At 40.8% G+C, this 22937-nt stretch overlaps 1 protein-coding gene across 1 annotated transcript in view; it reads right to left on the reverse strand.

The window, feature by feature from the left end:
- Positions 1–13727, reverse strand: part of LOC108443510 (cadherin-1-like) — a 28224-nt gene extending 14497 nt beyond the window's left edge. The window contains exons 1-13 of the mRNA XM_037534311.1: positions 13521–13727; positions 13365–13443; positions 11789–11889; positions 11547–11702; positions 10315–10459; positions 10023–10195; positions 9801–9929; positions 7024–7206; positions 6404–6572; positions 5110–5189; positions 3231–3458; positions 2190–2264; positions 1408–1489 (exon numbers count right to left, since the gene is read on the reverse strand). Coding sequence (XP_037390208.1) covers positions 1408–1489; positions 2190–2264; positions 3231–3458; positions 5110–5189; positions 6404–6572; positions 7024–7206; positions 9801–9929; positions 10023–10195; positions 10315–10459; positions 11547–11702; positions 11789–11889; positions 13365–13443; positions 13521–13556 — 1636 coding nt within the window. The 5' untranslated portion in view covers positions 13557–13727. The remainder of the gene's footprint in view (positions 1–1407; positions 1490–2189; positions 2265–3230; positions 3459–5109; positions 5190–6403; positions 6573–7023; positions 7207–9800; positions 9930–10022; positions 10196–10314; positions 10460–11546; positions 11703–11788; positions 11890–13364; positions 13444–13520) is intronic.
- Between the last annotated feature and the right edge of the window lie 9210 nt (positions 13728–22937).

The raw sequence follows: 22937 nt of genomic DNA on the forward strand, positions 1-22937 counted from the left end.
GCTAATAAAGAGCTTTTGGATATATACAAATATATACAAAAATTTAATGATGTGAACTCACCACAAGAATTCCAACCTAAATATGACATAATTTGAATGGTTGGTTGAACCCAGAATAAACAGCGCTGTGAAAAAGTAACTCACCCCGATGTGTCTTCCAAAATATAACAGAAAAAAATTTCGTAAACAGTTTAAACATACAGCTTTTAAAGGATCATTTCATTTATTGAAGGAAAAAAGTTATCTAACATCATCTAGAATCACTTCAACTAGAAACACTCAGGCCTGGTCACTGCAAGCCCTGTTGAATCTAAACATCACTTAAAAAGAAACTTTCCAACACTGTGAGATAGAATAAACAATCTCAATGAGCTGCACTTCACGCCACAATCAAAAGACGGCCTGGGAGAAATCTTTTGACATATTTCCAGTATTTCTAGAGCACTGTGAGTCCAGTGAAGTACAGTGCGAGCCATTATCTCCAAATAGACCGGTAGCGAATCTTCCCAGAAATGACCGGCCTACCAAAACTCCTCCATGAGTACAGCAATGACTCAGGAGTCATGAAAGAAAAAAAAAAAGTCAATCAACCTCAGTCAATTGGCTTATGCAGCAAGACGACCATCAGATATCCACCAATGGAAGAAAAACAAAGTGTCTTGTCTTGAAGACTAAATGGACAGTTTATGCTGTAAAGCCTTCCAATGTGGCTCAATTAAAGAAAAGAAGAGTGGACCAGATTTCCTCCACAGTCCACAGTGAGGTGAAAGAGTGATCTCCAGTTACAGAAACAATTCATTTGCAGTTGTTGCTGCTAAACATTGTAGTACAGATATTTTTTTTGCGTAGGTGATGCAAAACATTTTTCCTTCAATGTGTGAAATGAGCATTTTAAAAGCTGTGTTTGGTGTTTCCTCAAATTCTTCTTATCTTACATTACAATTTGTAAGAGGACCTGAAACCATTAAGTATGACAAAGATGCAAAAATAGAGGGAATCAGTAAGGTGCCTATATTTTTGAGCAGCACTGAGTTAGCACTGAAACTTTGCTCAGTTCCTATTGGGTTCGATAGTGACAAGATATAGATATTAACGCTTATATTCATAAATTACAAAGAAAAAAATCCCGATTTTGAGAAGTATTTTGTATTCATTCGGATTTTTATATTAATCCAGAACTGCATAAAAGCTTATGATGTTTTTTTAACTATATCACTTTTATTTAAAAAGTTATGGAACAGTTTTGTATATAAACCTCACATAAAAGAATTGAAGCAAGAGTAAAAAGCCTAATTAATGACAAAGGTTACAGTGAGCTTCTAATCATTCCTGCCCCACGTATCCCCCCACTTTTGATTCATATGAGCTGAAACAGTGTGAGGTGAACACAATGGAAAATCTTTATACCAGCCGCTGCCACTGCTGCATCTTCAGGGTCTGGTCCCTTGTGGTGCAGCCATGCTGACGACTCGGCCCTGTTGGCTATTATCTGGAGTGAGGTACAAGATTCATATATGGACACACAAAATGCACAAAATACACAAAATACAATCTCCACAGCCCATTTCACAAAACCAGGGCGATTTTATAGATTTAAGTTTATTACTGCGTCCATACTTTACAAATTTTACATAATATTGTAACATTTAGTGAATAGAACTTTAGCAACTGCTACAACATTTAATGTTTTGAATCAAGATTTTGTTAATTATAAATGTTTTTGTATTTAACCTTTTACCATATTGTCACACATCTACTGTAATGCAGTACTTTACCTGTGGTAAGTTAACCATTTCCCTCAGAAACTACTACAATCTTAAATGCTCTTGAAAGTTTCTTAAATGTTATTAATTTCTTTTGATTTTTGATTTGATAACTGTGTCCATGCTATAAGACTTTTCTGCAGTATATCACAGTAGGTCACCCACGCATGTAAGTTAATTTGCTGATTTGTATTCATTAAAATACATATATATATAAACTAAATTACTTGTGTATAAATACTAACTGTATTAACTGTAACACTACACCACTAACTGTATGACTATAATGATGTCAATATTTTACTGTACCGAGGCTTCCTCAGGGTCAGTCGCTGGCCAGTGTCTGGCGTTAACTTTTGCATAAAAAGGTATCATTTAAAAAAATCCCATTTCAGAAATCTGGGAGGATTTTATCTATTTACTCACCTGAAGCAAAGCCAGAAGCAGAATCATGGTCATGCTGTACTGATGAGTAGGTGAGTTTTCACAAACATCTAGAAGCTGCTTGAAGCTTTAGGCTGTACAGTGTGAGAAGTGCTGCCGGAAACCTTTTTTTTCTGATACCACTTTCTTCAAACCACAGCTAGTCTGAGAGTTTTAAAGCTAGACATGAGAAGGAAACCACAGACATTTTAAAACACTGAAACAAGCAGCGGATAACCCTTCACAAAAACCTGTGAACCCCCGGGAAGGGAACAGGAAGGAGGAAGGAGGACGAGAACAGGAAGGAGGAAGGAGGACGAGAACAGGAAGGAGGAAGGAGGACGAGAACAGGAAGGAGGAAGGAGGACGAGAACAGGAAGGAGGAAGGAGGACGAGAACAGGAAGGAGGAAGGAGGAAGAGAACAGGAAGGAGGAAGGAGGAAGAGAACAGGATATAAACAGTTATAAAACAACTTTAAAAGCTATAAAATTTATATTAATAAGCTACTCACTACCGGAAGTACACTGGAGGATGGTGAAGAAGATCTGGACAGTCTGCAAACTTACATCGACGAGTGTTTCGAACGAGTCGTCATGGGAAAACCAACCAACACTCCGACTCCGTCCGGCAGCAAAGGAGCTCCATCCACCAAGATGGGTCGCCCAGAAGATTCACCAGGGGCTTCTTCTCAGTCCCGCGAAATGGCGGATATTTTGGAGTCCATTGATAAGAAGCTGTCCAGTTTCGACGCTCGCCTCTCCATTTTGGAAATTCTCCACAAGGAGTTTCAGGCTCTCCGGGAGTCGGTAGAGTTCAGCCAACAGCAGGTGGAAGCACTCGCTGTGGAGAACGCCGCTCTCAGAGAGTCGGTGAATTCCCTCACCAAGGGAATGACCTGGCTCTCGGAGGAGAATAAAAAAATCAGGGAAACCGGCACCGAGCTCCAGGCCCGCAGCATGAGGGACAACCTTGTGTTTTCAGGACTACCGGAGAAATCGGAAGAAAACTCGGAAACGACAGTGAAGGAGTTCATGCAGGCCTACTTGAAGCTCCAGGAGGACACCATAAAAACCATCAACTTCGATCGTGTTCACCGTATAGGAGCTAAGCGACCCGGGGCACACAGACCCAGACCAATCGTAGCCAAATTTGAACGTTTCAAGCAGAAAGAGCTGGTGAAGAGCCGCGGACGGGAGCTGAGAGGAACGGACTTCAGCGTCAACGATCAGTTTCCTAAAGAGATCCTGGAGCGACGCAAAATCCTGTTCCCTCTCCGGAAAAAACACATCCAAGAAGGTTCACGAGCTATCATCGCGGTGGATAAACTCTATATAAACGGACAGCTTTATCACGACCAGGAAACCACGCCATGGCTATACTGATCAGGTCACCTGTGTACACAAACGCCTTTTTTCTCTTCTTTTTTTTTTTTTTTTTTTTTTACATGTCTGTATATAATAATTAATGGGGGTTCAGTCAGCATAGTGGACTTTGTTATGTTAAGTAATTATTATTATTTTTATTATTTATTTATATATATATATATATATATATATATATATATATATATTTTTTTTTTTTTTTTCCCATTCTTTTGCTATATTTGTCACTTTGGAACACCCTTTCCTTTTCTTTCTGCGCCCAACATATTTGCTACACAACACACACATCTTCCGTGAGCACACAACACTTTCTCAGTTTCTATTGGGTTCGATAGTGACAAGATATAGATATTAACGCTTATATTCATAAATTACAAAGAAAAAAATCCAGATTTTGAGAAGTATTTTGTATTCATTCGGATTTTTATATTAATCCAGAACTGCATAAAAGCTTATGATGTTTTTTTAACTATATCACTTTTATTTAAAAAGTTATGGAACAGTTTTGTATATAAACCTCACATAAAAGAATTGAAGCAAGAGTAAAAAGCCTAATTAATGACAAAGGTTACAGTGAGCTTCTAATCATTCCTGCCCCACGTATCCCCCCACTTTTGATTCATATGAGCTGAAACAGTGTGAGGTGAACACAATGGAAAATCTTTATACCAGCCGCTGCCACTGCTGCATCTTCAGGGTCTGGTCCCTTGTGGTGCAGCCATGCTGACGACTCGGCCCTGTTGGCTATTATCTGGAGTGAGGTACAAGATTCATATATGGACACACAAAATGCACAAAATACAATCTCCACAGCCCATTTCACAAAACCAGGGCGATTTTATAGATTTAAGTTTATTACTGCGTCCATACTTTACAAATTTTACATAATATTGTAACATTTAGTGAATAGAACTTTAGCAACTGCTACAACATTTAATGTTTTGAATCAAGATTTTGTTAATTATAAATGTTTTTGTATTTAACCTTTTACCATATTGTCACACATCTACTGTAATGCAGTACTTTACCTGTGGTAAGTTAACCATTTCCCTCAGAAACTACTACAATCTTAAATGCTCTTGAAAGTTTCTTAAATGTTATTAATTTCTTTTGATTTTTGATTTGATAACTGTGTCCATGCTATAAGACTTTTCTGCAGTATATCACAGTAGGTCACCCACGCATGTAAGTTAATTTGCTGATTTGTATTCATTAAAATACATATATATATAAACTAAATTACTTGTGTATAAATACTAACTGTATTAACTGTAACACTACACCACTAACTGTATGACTATAATGATGTCAATATTTTACTGTACCGAGGCTTCCTCAGGGTCAGTCGCTGGCCAGTGTCTGGCGTTAACTTTTGCATAAAAAGGTATCATTTAAAAAAATCCCATTTCAGAAATCTGGGAGGATTTTATCTATTTACTCACCTGAAGCAAAGCCAGAAGCAGAATCATGGTCATGCTGATCTGATGAGTAGGTGAGATTTCACAAACATCTAGAAGCTGCTTGAAGCTTTAGGCTGTACAGTGTGAGAAGTGCTGCCGGAAACCTTTTTTTTCTGATACCACTTTTTTAAAACCACAGCTAGTCTGGAGAGTTTGAAAGCTAGACATGAGAAGGAAACCACAGACATTTTAAAACACTGAAACGAGCAGCGGATAACCCTTCACAAAAACCTGTGACACAGCAGATATACATCTTTGAGAAAATGGGACTCCTTACAACCACCTGGAAGAGCTGGTAGACACCAAAGCTGCCCTCATCAGATAAACAGCCCTTAAAGCTTTGATCTCTGAGAGAGAGGAGAACATCAAGCTGCTTCAGATCTGAAAACATCCACAGGTGTTTCTGTCCATCCTTCCACTGTGAGAAGACCACTCAGTGCTGTGGGTCTGAAAGGACGTGTAGCTGATCAAGAAGAACCTCACTGAGTAAAGGAGACGGACACATGAAACAAAGAAGCTGAACAGTGGACTGACCACCCCAGAGTCCAGACCTCAGCACCACTGAATGGGTTTGATTAGTTCAGAAAATCATCAACCAGCTTCTCAGACTGAGCTTTGGAGGCGTGTCTGCAGGTTCTTTGAGGAGCTGAAAGTGAGTCTCCTGAAAAGAGTGGAAGCTGGAATGAAGCAACAAAGTGGACACAACAAATACTGAAAAAATCATATTTATTTGTTGAGTCTTCTGTTTAATAAAAGCGTCATATTTCATCAAATCTCAAGGCAGGTAACTGATCAAGATCATTAGATAAGGCGGCTAAGGTGAGCTTGCTTCCATCTTAAACTTAATAATGAAACCAGAGTACTGCTGTAGTTTTTAGACTCCTGAAATCATTAGGCCGTCTCTGAAGGTCTGGAAGGCCCTGAGGGTTCCTCTCTGTGTCAAAGATCATACGCTTGATTAGAGACTAACACTGAGTAGGGCTGAGCAACAGGCTGACATAGTCAGATATCGGTGATGATGTAACCCAACAAAGTGTCTGGATGTCTGTGTTTCAAAGGCAATAATCACCACGTTGAAAGGAAATGAAACTGATAGACAATGAATGAGGGATTTAGTTTTGAACTGCTTGCTAATTAATATTAATATTAAAATAATGTTTTATTCCCTTTTACTGTTAAAACTGTGGATTTGTACATTATATTAGAGAGCTATTGGGCTACAGCTAAGCAGGTTCCCAACTGTGCAGATCCTGCTGCAGTTCCTCACAAAAGCCGCCGCAGACTCAAGTATTAACCTGCAACAATCACAAAAAAGGCCATGAGATCCTGGCGGCACTGATTTAGTTATGTGTGATTGGAGGCTCAGTCTTCAACAAGACGGGATCAGTGGCGTTGAACACTCCTCAGTTACTGCAGCCTCGTCCACATCCAGAACATCCACAGTGACCGTGGCAGTGGAAGTGGGCAGAGGTTTGCCAAAGACGACATCGTTTTCCACAACCACCAACAGAGTGTACTGGCTGGTTTGCTCGAAGTCCAATGGCTGAATGTTAAATGCAAAGCATGAATAAATTAATAGAAGACACAAAAAACTAAATAAATAAATCACATAATAAACTCATTTATTTTATTAATTACAGATCAAAAAATCTACCTCTGTATTTAATTACAGTCAGCTGCAGAATTATTGGTAAAAGTGGGTCTTTGTGGGGGGGGGGGGGGGGGCAAAGTGTTAAATGAAGGGGTACCAATAATTATGGCACACATGATTTTGTGAAAATGATAAGGATTTTTGCCCTTTTTGGGCTAAATTTACCTTAATTAAAGGTTAGATTTCCTCTTATATAACCAGACATTTTTCACCATCACCTTAACCTTCTTACCCAACTTTACCAAGGGGGTCAATGATTATGACCGCATGTCGTCTTAAAATATCTCCAAATGACTCTCTTTGGGCAGCATTAGATACACCTGTTACAGAATCACTGAAGTACCTTAGCAGTGGTGATGATGCCCTCCTGCTTGTTTGGTCCTGTGCTAGCGTTGAAGAATCCACCAGTGTCATTAACAATCCTGAACTTGGCTGTCCAGGCAGGAGACTGAGGGTCATCTTGATCAGTGACCGGCAGCTTCACCACTAAAGCTCCTACTTTATGCTCTGGGACGGACACGGTGTACTGAAGGACAAACAACAAAAGTGCATCAATAGTACAGTCGCATTTACTTTCATTACTTGCACAGTGAGAAGCTTTTTCAATCATCCATCCATCCATCCATCCATCCATCCATCCATCCATCCATTGTCTAAGCCGCTTCTCCGTCAGGGTCGCAGGCTTTTTCAATCAGTTTCTTCATTTTTAAAGGGCCCAAATCTCACGTCCTGAGGTCCAGTTATGACTTTTGATACTGTGCTTTGATGACTGATATATGTAAATTAACTATGTTCTGATTGGCCATCCTGTATTACGGCTCATTAACAAAGCAGTCGGTGCTTAAACATCCACTTTGAAACACTGAATTCAAAGCAGGCTGCATTTGCAGCTGAGTTTCCAGGTGTGGACTGTACAGACTGGGGAGGGAACAGGACATTTTGAAACTATAATGTTTACACACAAGATTGCTGGACAAAACTGGGGAAAATTGGGTTTTCTATCGTTAGGACCCTGATCTGTTAAAATGGACCAAATTTAGGACACATTCAAATCCAAGGTAAATAATGGAAAATACTGGAGCTGACCTGAAATGCTCAGTATTCAGCCATCATGCATGTTTCTCTATACAGCGTTCGGAAACTGTCACCCTTGTTCTCATTTTCCTTGTAAATTGTCTAGCTTTAACAGGCTGGTCTATGTATATTCGTATCTGTCTGATTGGCTATCCTGTACTTGTCAAGGTAAGTAATGAGGCTGGATACGAATGAGCAAACTTCAATAAACAATATAATCTGGTAGAAACAACAAACAACACAGGGCAGGCGCATAACCACCACAAGTAACACAGTAACATGAAGACCAGCCAACCATGCACTGAAACTAAGGGCTTGATATAGACTAAAAACAATAGGGAACACCTGGGAGAGGAAGGAGACAGAGACTGCAAACAAGTGAGAATCCTAATAGGGAAGGCAGGGAAAAGGCGGAACAAAGGAAACAAAACAAAAGCACATGGCCACAACAGAGGGGAGGAAATGGGCACAAGCAGGGGGACAATGGGCAAACTTACAATACTGTGCCTCATTCATAGCTGCTTTAGGCTGAATCGATGGATACACATAAATGTGTTGGTTTTTGTGATGCCACAAAAAGAACAGGTTATTTTACTGTATAATATATAAGTTTATTACTGTATAATATATATATATATATATATATATATATATATATATATATATATATAGCCCTGTGCAAAAGTCTTAGTCACCCAAGACACATTATTTGAATAAAGAAAACGTATAGAATATTCACTAATAATGATTATATATAAATATATATATCATTATTAGTGAACATATATATATATATATACACACACACACACACACACACACACACACACACACACACACACACATACGAAAGTATAATAGTGCTTATCCAACCACTTGGTTGTCCAGCCTGACACCACAGCTAATTTCAGTTCTAGTGTTTATTTTAATGTTAGTGCATCAGGGAACATGGACAATGACAGACGTCTGTAAACAAAGGACCTTACAATGTAATAAATAACATTTGTAATGTAATTAATATGTGTAATGTAACACATATTGCCAGAAATGATTAGAGATTTTATAGTTGGCCTGCTGAAAGGCAAAAATCCTCCTGAATGGAGTCGAGGCACCCCCTGCTGTTTCTACTGCCTATATCATTTTTAGCCTGTTTGTAATATTAATACTGTTTGTTGATTAAATTAAAAATCACTATAATCAATATTAATCAATATAATATAATCAATATTATTACTAATATTAAATAACAGCAAGTCTCACCTTTAGGTATTAAACTATTTGCTTTCTTGTTTGGAATTTTATGATTCCAAACATGCGTGTGTTCCTGCTGGTGTGGGTTTCCTTGCGCAAAGCTGCAGAAAAATGCTACTTGTGCTCTAATAGGTGCCCCCTGGTGGGGAACTTGAATTATTGTGGATAAAATGAACTGGACATTTCACAAAATGAACACTGATACAAACCTTTAAACAACTGATTTTCTACCCATTGACATTTTTACTTTGTAGCATTTTATGTTGTTTTAATCTCTAAAAAGCTAAAAAACTATGCTACAACCTTTATAGCACCACACCGACATGCTCAAAGTTTTTTTTTTTATATACAGCTCTGTACTGGACATTTGACTGTAGTAATCAACATATTCCATCCATCCATTTTCTAAGCCGCTTCTCCCTCAGCATTGGGGGGTGCCGGAGCCTATCCCAGCGGTCATACACAGGTCGCCAGTCCATCACAGGGCAGACAGAGATAGTCACTCACACACACACCCAGGGGCAATTAGGCATGTCCAATTGGCCTGACTGCATGTCTTTGGACTGTGGGAGGAAACCCGGAGAAAATCCAAACTCCACACAGAGAGGTCACCCGGGCAGGGAATCGAACCCAGGCCCTCCTCGCTGTGAGGTGACAGCGCTACCCACTGCACCACCGTGCCGCCCTAATCAACATATTTATTATGTAAAACACTTTTCAGGCCAGAAAATGCAGGAAAAAAGTATTTATCCATTACTGAGTAACTGTTGCTGTAAACCACCTTAACTGCCTTACCGAGGTCTTTTCAAACTGGGGTGCGTGGTCGTTCCTGTCCGTTACAGTAATAACCGCTGTTCCATTGCCTACGCGACCGTCGCCCTGCATATCCCCAGCAGCAAGCTCCAGCGTGTATACAGGATATTTCTGAAAGAGATGATGTTCATGACTGATACTGCTTTCATTTATTACCTCATTCCGCATTAATTCAACATTCCTAAGCCTGATTTCTGCTCTCACCTCTCTGTCCAGTCCTGCAGAGTTCACTCGAATCACTCCAGTTACAGGATTAATCACGAACATGGCTGGGACTGGCTCTTGTGGACTCTGACTGAGGATGGAGTATCTGATATCAGCATTGTCAGTGTTGGGGTCATCTGCATCAGTAGCTGTGACCGTCATGAACTCCAGTCCTTCAGAGAGCGAATAATGAAGATCATGAAATGCTAAGAGTTCATTACAGAACCACCATTACAGCCGTGATAAACACCAGCCAATGATCAAACCCAGTTTACACGTGTAGCATATCTACCTATTGCTGAAGCTTCTGGAACACTGCCAAGGAAAGGGCTTTGGGTGAAAACAGGCGTATTGTCATTCATATCAATCACTTCGACAATAATCTCCATGGGCTCTTCCCGGTCCTCACCATCAGCTGCAATAGCATGAGCTTGAAGCTGGAGATCAAAGAAATGAAAGAAAAATAGAAACCTGATAACTGAACAATCCTGGTAACGTAATGTACATTTATATCTCAGTGCAGACTCATTTCACTCTGTTGTGTAGTGTAAATAACTTCTCAGACCTGCACTATGTGAGGGATGCAACCTGAAGCATTTCCGATTATAGTTAATAACTTTAAAAGTATTTGAGCAAGATTCATATTTTCTTATACAGGCAGCCAACACATTTCTGCTTTAAACGGAAAGCGGTCACCTGCCCCACCAACCCTCCCCCATAATCAGGGTTACAGTAACAGTGGGCCAGTTGTAATGGTCAAAATGAAAAAAAGGTCTGTTAAAATGACGTAAATACAATAAATTCAATACAATTCCAACCTACAGTCGTTTGGAAAAGTCAAATTAAATGTTTCTTGGCCAAGTTGAGCACATCATTTCTATTTATTTGCTGAGTTTAATGTACTTGAGAAAATAAAAAATAAAACATGCTGTAAATTGATTGTGTTAAATTCTGTAAATAAACAGTATTTTTGCATTAAAATGGGCAGAAGTGTGTTCGCTGTAGAGACTGAAACTTTGAAAACTGACAAAATATGTAATTTTTTTGTAGATTTAAAAAAAAATCTCTAAAATCACAACTGTAACTAAGTAATCTATATCAAAATAATAAAAATATGAATAAAATAATCAAATCCGTGCATAAAAGAGGGTATATACTGCACTCACTGTTTATTCAGGGGTTGTTTGGTTGTAACACTGTTAAACTAAAAACTGAAACAGAACCCATCATCTCTGAAAGCGCCCTCACAGAAATTTATGAATATGAGAAATTTTTTGCCTACAACATATTTCTATATATCAGCGGAGAGACACATGCAGGGTTATAAAACAAACTAGTCGACAAAGAAAACTTTATTTTTATTTTAACCAGTGTTGTGTAAATAAACTCAGAAGACATGTAGGTTCACTGATTTTGGATTGTAAATAAATTGGATAATATTTGTGGCCCCTGGTTTCCTAATGAAATCTGAAGTTTCTCTATAATGAATGATTTCTGACTCTGACAGCAGATCCAACGTCTTACCACATATTTATCTTTGTCCTCTCTGTCTAGTGCCCTTTTTACATAGAGCGAGCCATTGTTTCTATTTATGGTGAAAAGTCCTTTTGGGTCCAGATCAGCTCCTTCACCACTGAGGCTGTAAACCATCTTAGCTTCCTTAGCATAACTGGACTTAATCTGGACACAGATGAGATAATAAGAACACGATAACATAGATCCACAGGGATTGTTTTCAACATAAGTGTTAAGTCAGCTGGACACACCTGCACTATGTGTTTGGGGAACGGTCCTCTGTCGTTCTCTGGGGTTCTTATTGGTGGAATCATCCACTCTCTCTTTCTCCTCCTCAACCCCTCTGAAGATTCTGGAAAGTTATTAAGCACAGCAGACAAATGACAATGCATTCGTATCCAACACAACATACAGATGTGGATAAAAGTTAACACATCCTCTATGGAGAACATACTCCTGCACATTTTAATACACAATTACTATCTATTTGCTGAATTTAACATATTGGTTGCCACTTCTAGTGGTCTAGAGTGGTCTCCATCTTTCAGTGTCATCTTCTATGGTTTTTGAGAATTCTGACAAAGTTATTTCAGTAACTGCAGCAATGGGCAGGTTACTTGACCAACAACAGGGATTTCTTGGGGTAGTGGTAGTGCTCTGTTCTGTAGTGATTAGCATTAATACTGACTTTGTTAGATTCGTTTTAAAACCAGAAATGGAACCAAAACTCTTTCAAATCTGAATTGTATTGGGAAGCGAGTTTTGTCTGAATATCAGAAAGAAATGCACTGATGCAGAGTGGCTATACGATCCTATTTCAGATGGAGACACTGAGGAACAGTTTCATATGTATTGAGTCAGAGGTTCCATAGACAGGTTAAATATTAATGGAGGTAGCCCACAACCTTGACGCGTGCCGTGAGACATGCTGAATAGGTCAGAGTAGTAAACGCAAAACCATACCTTCATTTTTAAATTTGATTATATTTCAACAGTGACCTAGAAATAGAGCAGATTTAGACGTCATAACTATTTTGTGTTTTAGTGTTTTAAATTCTACCGTTTCTGTTGCTCCTTTCGAGGTTTACATGAAAAAGGTTTTTTTTTTTCCTAATATATTAAATGAATCAAATAAACAGTAATTGTCCATTAAAATGTGCAGGAGTGAGTTGTAGAGCAGTTTTCCCAACCCAGGTCCTGGAGGCCCACTGCCCTGCACTTTTTAGTGTCGCCTCTGCTCCTAACACACCTGCTCCAACAAATCACTGGGGGCTTTTGTTTCTAGCAGTATCTGAGCTCAGGACTGGCTTTCTCTCTAACCTATCTGTAAATAGCAAAGATACTTTCCCTGAGTAGACAACAAAGCACTTTTTGTAAGTCACTCTGTATAACAGCATCTGCTAAATGCTGTAAATGTAAATGTGATCAGCTCATTAACAGCCCATTATGTGGGTGGGCTTAAGCAGGGAAAGCACTAAAATGTGCAGCGGGTTGAGAAACACTGCTGTAGATGTGTTAACTTATTTTCACTTAGAAAATCAGCAAAACCGTGACCCTATCTGGATTAAGCGGATAACAATGACGATGATGATGATGATGAAGATGAAATCAGCAAAAACATGGCATTTGCAACAAATTTTTGCCTGTGACTATAGACTTTGAAACCATCGTGCTGCATCATTCTTCCGACTCCAGCTTCATAATCAACTTTCTGTGCATGCTGTAGAAGCTACAGTGAGGCATATAAGAGCTCTATGTTGCCATCAGTTATACTGCAGATCAAAAGTTCCCAATGTAGAAAAGCATAACACAATAAAACTTACATACCAGCAAGTGACAGTGTTGCTTCATCAGCATCAGGACGCTTGTGTTCATGGACTGGTGAGCCATTAGTGGTGACCAAGACCTGATGTGATAGTTAAATATAAACATATATGTATATATTCTTGTTTTTAGAGAATGCTGTTCGATTAATATCCTTACCTGAAGCAAAGCTAGGAGGAGACAAAGATGAATCATTTTAGATCCCAGGACTGATCAGTAGATCAGCAGATAGCTGTGTAGCAGTTGTCAAGAAAGGCTGTCAAGAGTGATAAACAGCTCGAGAGATCCCGTTTTATTGTCTGATCTGAAATTTCCTCCCAGGGTTGTGAAATGTGTCAGATTTAAGCACGTCAGCACCGTTTCTGAGATGTCTTACATAACATGCTGTTTACAAATGTGATGTCTGTGTATGTAGTGATGCAATTAGTACAGTAATCGGTCACTAAAGTGGCCTTTGGAGTTTGCAGAGACCTCAGTGAACTTCATTTACAACCTTGACTAAACCTGTTTGTGATTCGTTTTTTCGTTGTTCTTTTTTTGTGGAGCAGCTTTCAGTAGCTTACAGTCTCCGTCCAAGTGGTAGACCGCTAGTTGGTAAATCCTGATTCTTCACTGTTCCATAATCCGTCTGAGACTAGTGTGTGTGGCTGCTCGGCATGTCCAAGGCATAAGGTCTCTTTTGAAGAGTTCATGCCAGAGAGGGTAATCAGTAGAGGTGTGTCGATCTGATACTCAATAATGGTTTGATACTGGGTAAAATCACTCGATCCGATTTTGGAAGAAAAAAATCCAATCCAATATGATCAGTTAGCCTAAACTATCAGGTAAATGCTCACCTTCTTCAAAAAAATCCTAAACCCTAGCAATGACCCAGCCCTGTCACCCCATCCCCACACCCCTAGCAATGAACTATCCCAGTCTCACCATCCCCATTCTCCTATCAGTTAACCAGCCCTATTCCCCTCTCTCCCTATCCTTATACCCCTAGCAATGAATCAGCCCTGTCTCCCCATCACCATACCCCTACAAACAAACCAGCCCTGACTCCCCAACTCCATACCCCTACAAACAAACCAGCCCTGACTCCCCAACTCCATACCCCTACAAACAAACCAGCCCTGACTCCCCAACTCCATACCCCTACAAACAAACCAGCCCTGACTCCCCAACTCCATACCCCTACAAACAAACCAGCCCTGATTCCCCAACTCCATACCCCTACAACCAAACCAGCCCTGACTCCCCAACTCCATACCCCTACAAACAAACCAGCCCTGATTCCCCAACTCCATACCCCTACAAACAAACCAGCCCTGACTCCCCAACTCCATACCCCTACAAACAAACCAGCCCTGACTCCCCAACTCCATACCCCTACAAACAAACCAGCCTTGACTCCCCAACTCCATACCCCTACAAACAAACCAGCCCTGACTCCCCAACTCCATACCCCTACAAACAAACCAGCCCTGACTCCCCAACTCCATACCCCTACAAACAAACCAGCCCTGACTCCCCAACTCCATACCCCTACAAACAAACCAGCCCTGACTCCCCAACTCCATACCCCTACAAACAAACCAGCCCTGACTCCCCAACTCCATACCCCTACAAACAAACCAGCCCTGACTCCCCAACTCCATACCCCTACAAACAAACCAGCCCTGATTCCCCAACTCCATACCCCTACAAACAAACCAGCCCTGACTCCCCAACTCCATACCCCTACAAACAAACCAGCCTTGACTCCCCAACTCCATACCCCTACAAACAAACCAGCCCTGACTCCCCAACTCCATACCCCTACAAACAAACCAGCCTTGACTCCCCAACTCCATACGCCTATAAACAAACCAGCCTTGACTTCCCAACTCCATACCCCTACAAACAAACCAGCCTTGACTCCCCAACTCCATACCCCTACAAACAAACCAGCCTTGACTCCCCAACTCCATACCCCTACAAACAAACCAGCCCTGACTCCCCAACTCCATACCCCTACAAACAAACCAGCCTTGACTCCCCAACTCCATACCCCTACAAACAAACCAGCCTTGACTCCCCAACTCCATACCCCTACAAACAAACCAGCCCTGACTCCCCAACTCCATACCCCTACAAATAAACCAGCCCTGACTCCCCAACTCCATACCCCTACCACTGAACCAGATCTACTCCCTTTCCCTTACTCCCTCAAATAAACCAGCCCTGTCATTCCATCCCCATATCCTTACCAATGAACCAGTTCTATCTCCCCATCCCCATATCAGTACCAATAAACCAGCCCTGTCTCCTAATCCCCATATCAGTACCAATAAACCAGCCCTGTCTCCTAATCCCCATCCATACCAAATGAACCAACCCTGCCTCCCCATACCTATACCCCACCAAATGAACTAGCCTAGTGTCCCTATCCCTATACCCCACCAATGAACTAGCACTGTCATCCCAGCCCCATGTCCCTATAAGTGTCTCTCTGTAAGACACTATGAAAAGTATTCAATGTTCTAACTAAAAAAACAGCAAGTAACCTAACTGACCTAAAAATCTGAGTTTACTGAACTTCTAATAAGTTAACAATTTAAAACACAGATCATTGTTCTCTTAACTGTTTGAAGTTCAGTGAAGTCAACATTGTATGCAACTATGATACTTCATAGAAAACATAATTTAACTTAACTTATTTTTCAATGTATGGTAAACATTTACTAGGTTAAAGGTTAAATGAACCAAACGATATTTGTTTGGGGATCTTTAACCCACATGCAAGGACATTTTAGGCAAACAAAGAAGGCAAAGAAACTTTGCTTTTCTACACCCATGCAAGATAGTCCAGTTCCAGTTTCTGTCTTTCAGGCTGGCTTTCATGGGGCAGTTGTCCACAGACACTGTCCAGAGCTCTGCAGTTAATGGCATGCGTCAGTTAGAAGAGGCACGCCAAACTGGGCCACACAGCTATTGATGAACATCTGTGCCAAGTCATACATTGTTATCAACAGTTGTTATCACAACTGGTGAGTCTATCTACTGCGGTAAACAGGTGAAGACGCTGGGAGGAGGAAGGCGGCCCACCAGGATCACATTGGCAACACAGCTTAGACATGTTGAATAACATGAATGATGCCATGACTTGATGAAAATCGTTACTTGGTTGCACTAAATGCAGGCAGTGGCCCGGTCCCAGTTCTGTTTCTCTCTCATATAAACCACATGTACCATGAGCACTAATAACTTACTAAACTTACAACATCTGCTGAAACTCTATTTTCAATAGAGTCAACATGACAGTGATCCAAACGCAGTAATAATGAACAACAAACAACTTAATTTCTATATCTTAGACTGGAAAAGTAGAAGCCCTGACCTTTAACCTAGGTAAAAAGATGTGGGATGATCTGAAGAACAAATCCGTTACACAAATAAATAATTAGGACTTGTGTGGTGTTCCTGTTAAACCCTAGCACTGCACAGTTTCACTATTCCCTGACCCAGCACACCAGCAGGGATGGAGTACTGACCAGGCCAATTGGGCCAGTGCCAGAGAGATTTCATACTGCCAGAGGTCTTGGGGGGGCTCAGGCCATGAGACCTGAGATGGCTTGAAGAATGCGGACAGTCCACTGCAAATAACAAAACAAACCTTGAAAATCTACAGAGTAAGTTGAATGAAATAAAAGTCCCTCAGCCTTTGAGCGCTGCTGGTTAAATGACATGTATTTGTTGATTTCCTAAGTGAAAATAAATGAACACGTCCTCTACAGAGAACACACTTCTGCACATTTTAGTGCACAATTACTGCTTATTTGCTGTATTTAACATATTGGGAGAAAAGGAAAACTGAAAATATGTCCTGTGCAAAAGTTTTCTGTTTTGGCACGTCTTCTGTTTTATTTCACAGTATGTTAAACTCAGCAAATCAATATAGAAATTGTGCACTAATTCTTGCAATATTGGATATTGTGGTGCCACCACTGGACTTAGGACTTTGTGTCAATAGGGAAAGTGGAACGGAGCAGGTAGGGGGCTCCCAGAATGCCATGTGCCTCTCTGCAGCATTGTTTAATTATGTTTAATGTGCTAAAGGTAGTTGCTTGTTAAGTTGAGACGTGTGAATGTGTTGGTTGTATTTAATCAAGCACTTTTCAGTTTAATTAGCGTCTTCAGTTTAATGTTCAGCCTCCTCATGTTTTTGGTTGGTGACTTTCCTCATTCCCACCATGCATGAGAAGCCCCCCTCTGCTGTGTCAATAAAGAGCATAAGAGATAAGAAAACGGCTTCTGTGCAGACACTACAATATTTTTATTTTAGCTGTTTTATTGGTGCAATAATGATATAAATTTACACTGTATTACATTTAGTTTAGTTAAATGGATTTAGGCCTGTTGAGGTTTATCTGTGAGCAAAAACGTTAGGGCATGTTGTCCCTGGTTATTTCTGACATGTATTCAATTAAGTAACAGTAACACAAAAAAGTTATTATTACTGTCCAAAAATGTTATCAACTCTGTTTGGACGCTTTTATGGAAACACTGCAGTAGAAAAAGCTGCACTTCCACTGATTTAATGGATACATTCATCATTAATTACTTTCATAGAGCTGCAAAGTTGAGTGAAATCTTTTGAGAAAACAAGAAACCACAAGTTTAAAAATGTTAAGGCATCAGTGTGAGTCTCACAGCAATCACCAGCCTTTCACACTTGTTGTTCACACTCAAAGGTCTGACCACTTCCTCAAAGATGAAACCCCAGATCTATGCAGCCACCGCATTGTCAGAGTAACAGAGTAACCAGTAACAGGGACTTAATAGTCTTATAACTGCAGAAAACCACATTTTACCATTAATTCGATGTGTTTACATGCACTTGAGTAAACAGATAATGGGGAAACTTTACTTCTACATGAGTCAGGCAGTAGTTGGCAAGCTCTTCAGTTGCAAGGCGCCGGATTGGATAAGATTCATGCTTAAGGCTCTGGATCTTGTGGTGCTGTCGTGGCTAACACGCCTCTGCAATGTTGCATGGACCTCGGGAACAGTACCCTTGAACTGGCAGACCGGGGTGGTAGTCCCTATTTTTACGAAAGGGTACCAGAGAGTGTGTACCAACTACCGGGGTATCACACTGCTCAGCCTCCCTGGGAAAGTCTATGCCAAGGTGTTGGAAAGGAGACTTCAACCGACAGTTGAACCTCCGATTGAGGAGGAACAATGTGGATTGCGTCCCGGCCTGGAACAATGGACCAGCTTTTCCCCCTCTCACAGATTGTTGAGAGGGCATGGAAGTTTGCCAACCCTGTCTACATGTGTTTTGTGGACATGGAGAAGGCTTACGACATATCTTGTGGGAGGTCCTCTGGGAGTATGGGGTGCCAGGGCTACTCTGTACTCCGGGAGTGAGAGCTGTGTTCATATACTCTGCATTAAGTCAGGCTCTTTCAGTGTTATGTGATAACAGTCATGATATTCATGGACAGGGTGTCAAGGCGTAGCCGGGGTCAGGAGGGTATTATGTGTGGAGGCCGGAGGGTGGCGTCTCTGCTATTTGCAGATGATGTTGTTCTTTCGGCTGGATCAAATCGACGCCTCCGGCACTCACTGGAGAGGTTTGCAGCTGAGCGTGAAGCGGTTGGTATGCGGATCAGCACTTCCAAGTCTAAGTCCATGGTCCTAGCCTGGAAAAGGATGGCATGCCCACTCCAGATAAGTGTAAAGGACTTGCCCCAGGTGGAGGAGTTTAAGTATCTCGGGGGAAGAGGGACCGTGAGATCGGCCGCAGGCTGGAACAGGCGGCAGCAGTAATGCAGTCACTGTACTGGACTGTAGTGGTGAAGAGGGAGCTGAGCCATAAGGCAAAGCTCTCTGTTTACCGATTGGTCTACATCCCGACCCTCACCTATGGTCATGAGCTGTGGGCAATGACCGAAAGAACGAGATTGTGAATACAAGCAGTGGAAATGAGCTTTCTTCGTAGGGTGGCAGGCCACACTCTACTTGATAGAGTGAGGAGCTCAGAGTAGAGCCATTACTCCTCCGCACTGAGAGGAGCCAGGTGACGTGATTCGGGTATTTGATCCGGATGCCCCTGGACGGCTCCTGGTGGGGGTGTACTAGGCACAGCCTACCAGGATTAGGTCCCGGGGTCATCCTAGGGAGGGTCGCTGGGGGCGTTATTTCTCCAGGTTGGCCCGGGAGTGGCTTGGGGTTCCTGGGAATGAGCTGGAGGAATTTGTGGGGGACAGGGATGTCTGGGATTCTCTGCTCTCCCAACTGTTACCGTGACCCTATCTGGACAAAGCGGTTAACAATGATGATGTATTTTGTTTAAAAAAACATCAAATTCCTTCATAAAATGTACATTTAATATTGCAGCAAATTTGTCAAAATACATAAGGCTATAGTCTTACCTTTGTGTGTTTCTCGACCGTTTATAAGCTCCCTTAAATTTCACTCCAAGGCATCAAATTTTGTTGGAAAATGCTTTCACATAATTGCATTGCATATAATGCACATTAGCCAGATTTCAACTAATCTCTTCCTCTATCCCTTATTGGCACTGTAGCTCCTCCAAACTCCATGTGGTTGAGTGGGAACCTGCGACAGATGATTCTGAGTCATCAGCTTTGCATTTCGACCAACTTTATTTAACAGTTTATGGTCCTGTGTTACCAAAAAGGCCTGTAACGAACCACTATTATATATAGCGACAAAGGTCACATTTCCTTTCAGAAGGAAGGAATACCAAAACTACACTTATCTAAAATCCAGACACAACCTCCAAGCCCATAAATATTTCATTCTTTGCAGTCTGTAAACTTTGAAATGAGCATTATTAATGTGTTTTTTCCCCCCCAGGCTTAACCCTTCACACAATGATATAAGCATGACTTACATTTATTACAGCTGCACAAAATTCAGTGCCAAAACCTAACCCCTAAACACAACCGCAACCCTCTGACACATTATTTGGCATCTACACCTCATCTCAACCCTTAAGCAAGAAAGCAAAATTTATTTATATAGCGCTTTTTACAACAAAGAATTTACAAACAATCACCCGTATGTCTGCCTGGACTACCAACTGCTGAGCCCTCCTGCTACCCACTTCAGACCAGCTGCCCATGCCCCAGCTGCCACCACCTGCCTTGGACGAGCTGCCCACCCTACACTGATGTTCTCATAGACTCCTGGCTATTCCTAAGACCAATATTACTGCTTTTAATATTAGTAGTATAATCACTTGTAGGTAGTTTGACCAGAGGAGGATGGGTCCCCCCTGGTGAGCCTGGTTCCTCCCAAGGTTTCTTCCTCAGGACTGAGGGAGTTTTTCCTTGCCACTGTTGCCCCTGGCTTGCTCACCGGGGGGTTTCTCTACATTCTTACAGTTCTGTTAAAACTTTGTCTTTTCCGAAATTCTGTAAAGCTGCTTTGTGACAACATCCATTGTAAAAAGCGCTATACAAATAAATTTGATTTGATTTGATCACCCAAGGTAAAATATTCCTCCAGTAAAAGTAGAAGTTCCTCCCTTTAGACCTCCACTTGAGTAAAAGTACTAAAGTATTTACCTTCAAATGTACTTAAGTATAAAGTAAAAGTACTAAAAGAGTAATTCTGGCTCTGATGTCCTGTTATCATTTTTATAACAAGACTGGCTTCATGAACTCATTTCAGGTGAAAGTCCTCTAGCGTCTCTCTTGGTAAACCAGTCTTTTAATAGAACGTCATTAATTAGTGACGCTGACGTCTATTAAAATGATCAGAAGCACAAAACACTGAAGGTAAACAGTTTCCATCAGGGAGAACCGAGTGGCTCTGAAATCACTTTTTACACACAAGCAAAGTTTCAGTTTCAGATTTATTTACAACTTAGTTCCAAGTTTAAGTTGAATAAAAACTGGCTTTAAACTCAGGATCACAGATGAGCTCCTTTACTATGTTGATCTGTAGGCGTCTGTTCATAAACATAAACCAACCCAAACTCATTTACTATAAAATGAAATGGTGTTTGTAGAAATTCAGAAAAAAGCCGCGTCAGTCTCGACTGCATATGTGGACATATTTCTATATTGAGCTCTATTTACACAAAGTTAGGTTAGTTCATCATTTATGTTGAACAGACTCTCCCAAAGTTTGACGCTGCTGCGCTGACGTTGAACCGCGTGCTGCACTGGGTCGGTATGACCAACAGGTCAAAACCAGCTCTAAACAAAGTGACCGCTGGGCCCTGATTGGTGCTCTGGCTTTGCGCTTCTTTCGTTTTGACATGTTACGTTTTTATACACACAGAAACCAAAAGGAACGACAGATTTCTCAAAATGTAGGAGGAAAAAGTCGGATATTAGACTCTGAAATGTAGTGGAGTGAAAGGAAAAAGTCCAGAACGGAGAAACTTCAGTACAGATACACCAAAAATACTAAAGTACAGAAACTCATTACATTTACTCAGTTACTCAGTTACTGTCCACCACTGTTACAGCTTGTTGTTTGGGCCAGTTGAGGTTGACAACACTCTACACAACTGTTTGATCATGATCTCTCTGGTCAAAGGAACCGAGCTGGTGATCTGTGAGCATCTCTGTTTGAAGACATATTGAAACAAATCTAATCTTCTTCTTAAAAGTGCACGACTCCGTCTAGTTTATTCTCAAAAACTTCTCTAATGACTCCACAAGTCAACAACACCTAATTAAACGAAGCAAAGTCAACATTCTCCAAACACTTTTCCTATTGGCACAGTAACAGCGGGGGGTGCTGTATGTTTATTCAGGCTGTGTCTGGCTATAAAGTCTCACCTTGCAGTCGTGTTACATATCAAATTTTTATTCTTTCAGGTGAGGCCAAAGTCATCAAGCACAACTACATGAGCACAGAGTGTATGAGAATGTAAGCTGGAATAGTATTTTAGATAATAGATAACGAATATTAGAACGATCACAAATTGCTTGACCCCCACATACGAGTCTGACTGCAGTCACTTGTGTGGCTGTAGAGGCATATAGAGATAATCTTAGAGCCTGACAGTGTCTGTTATTAAAATGTGCAACTGTATGAATTTGGAGATCAATACAGAATCAGTTCAATCTGTTTCATGGATTGATGCATGAAATACTGAAGATCTGACATTTCAGAAGTAAGAAACAAATCAAATAATCAAAAAATACCACAAGAAAGCAACTTATTATTATTTTTAAAATGCTGATAGCAGTGCATGACGTTGTTTTAGGCAGGAACCACCACTGGTGTCACAATAAGTGTCCCCTATACTTCTACTGTCCATGAAGGTAACTTGAAAATTACGTGAAACATCTTTGTTACACTTTTAAAAATGATGGTCCTTGAAGGGTTCTTTAGTAAAGAAAATGGTTCTATATGGCACCAAAAAGGGTTCTTCTACTGTAAGAAGGCTGACATCATAACAATAGAAGAACCCTTTTTGGTGCCATATAGAACCATCTAGAGCATTACAGCGTTCTCCGTCAGTCTGAAGAACACTTTACCATGCAAAGGGTTCTGTGAATGTTCATAGCTCTGTAACAAAACCATTTTCTTTACTAAAGAACGCTTGAAGAACCAACT

This window comes from Pygocentrus nattereri, chromosome 25 (assembly GCF_015220715.1).
Source record: "Pygocentrus nattereri isolate fPygNat1 chromosome 25, fPygNat1.pri, whole genome shotgun sequence".
NCBI classification, from domain to species: Eukaryota; Metazoa; Chordata; class Actinopteri; order Characiformes; family Serrasalmidae; genus Pygocentrus; species Pygocentrus nattereri.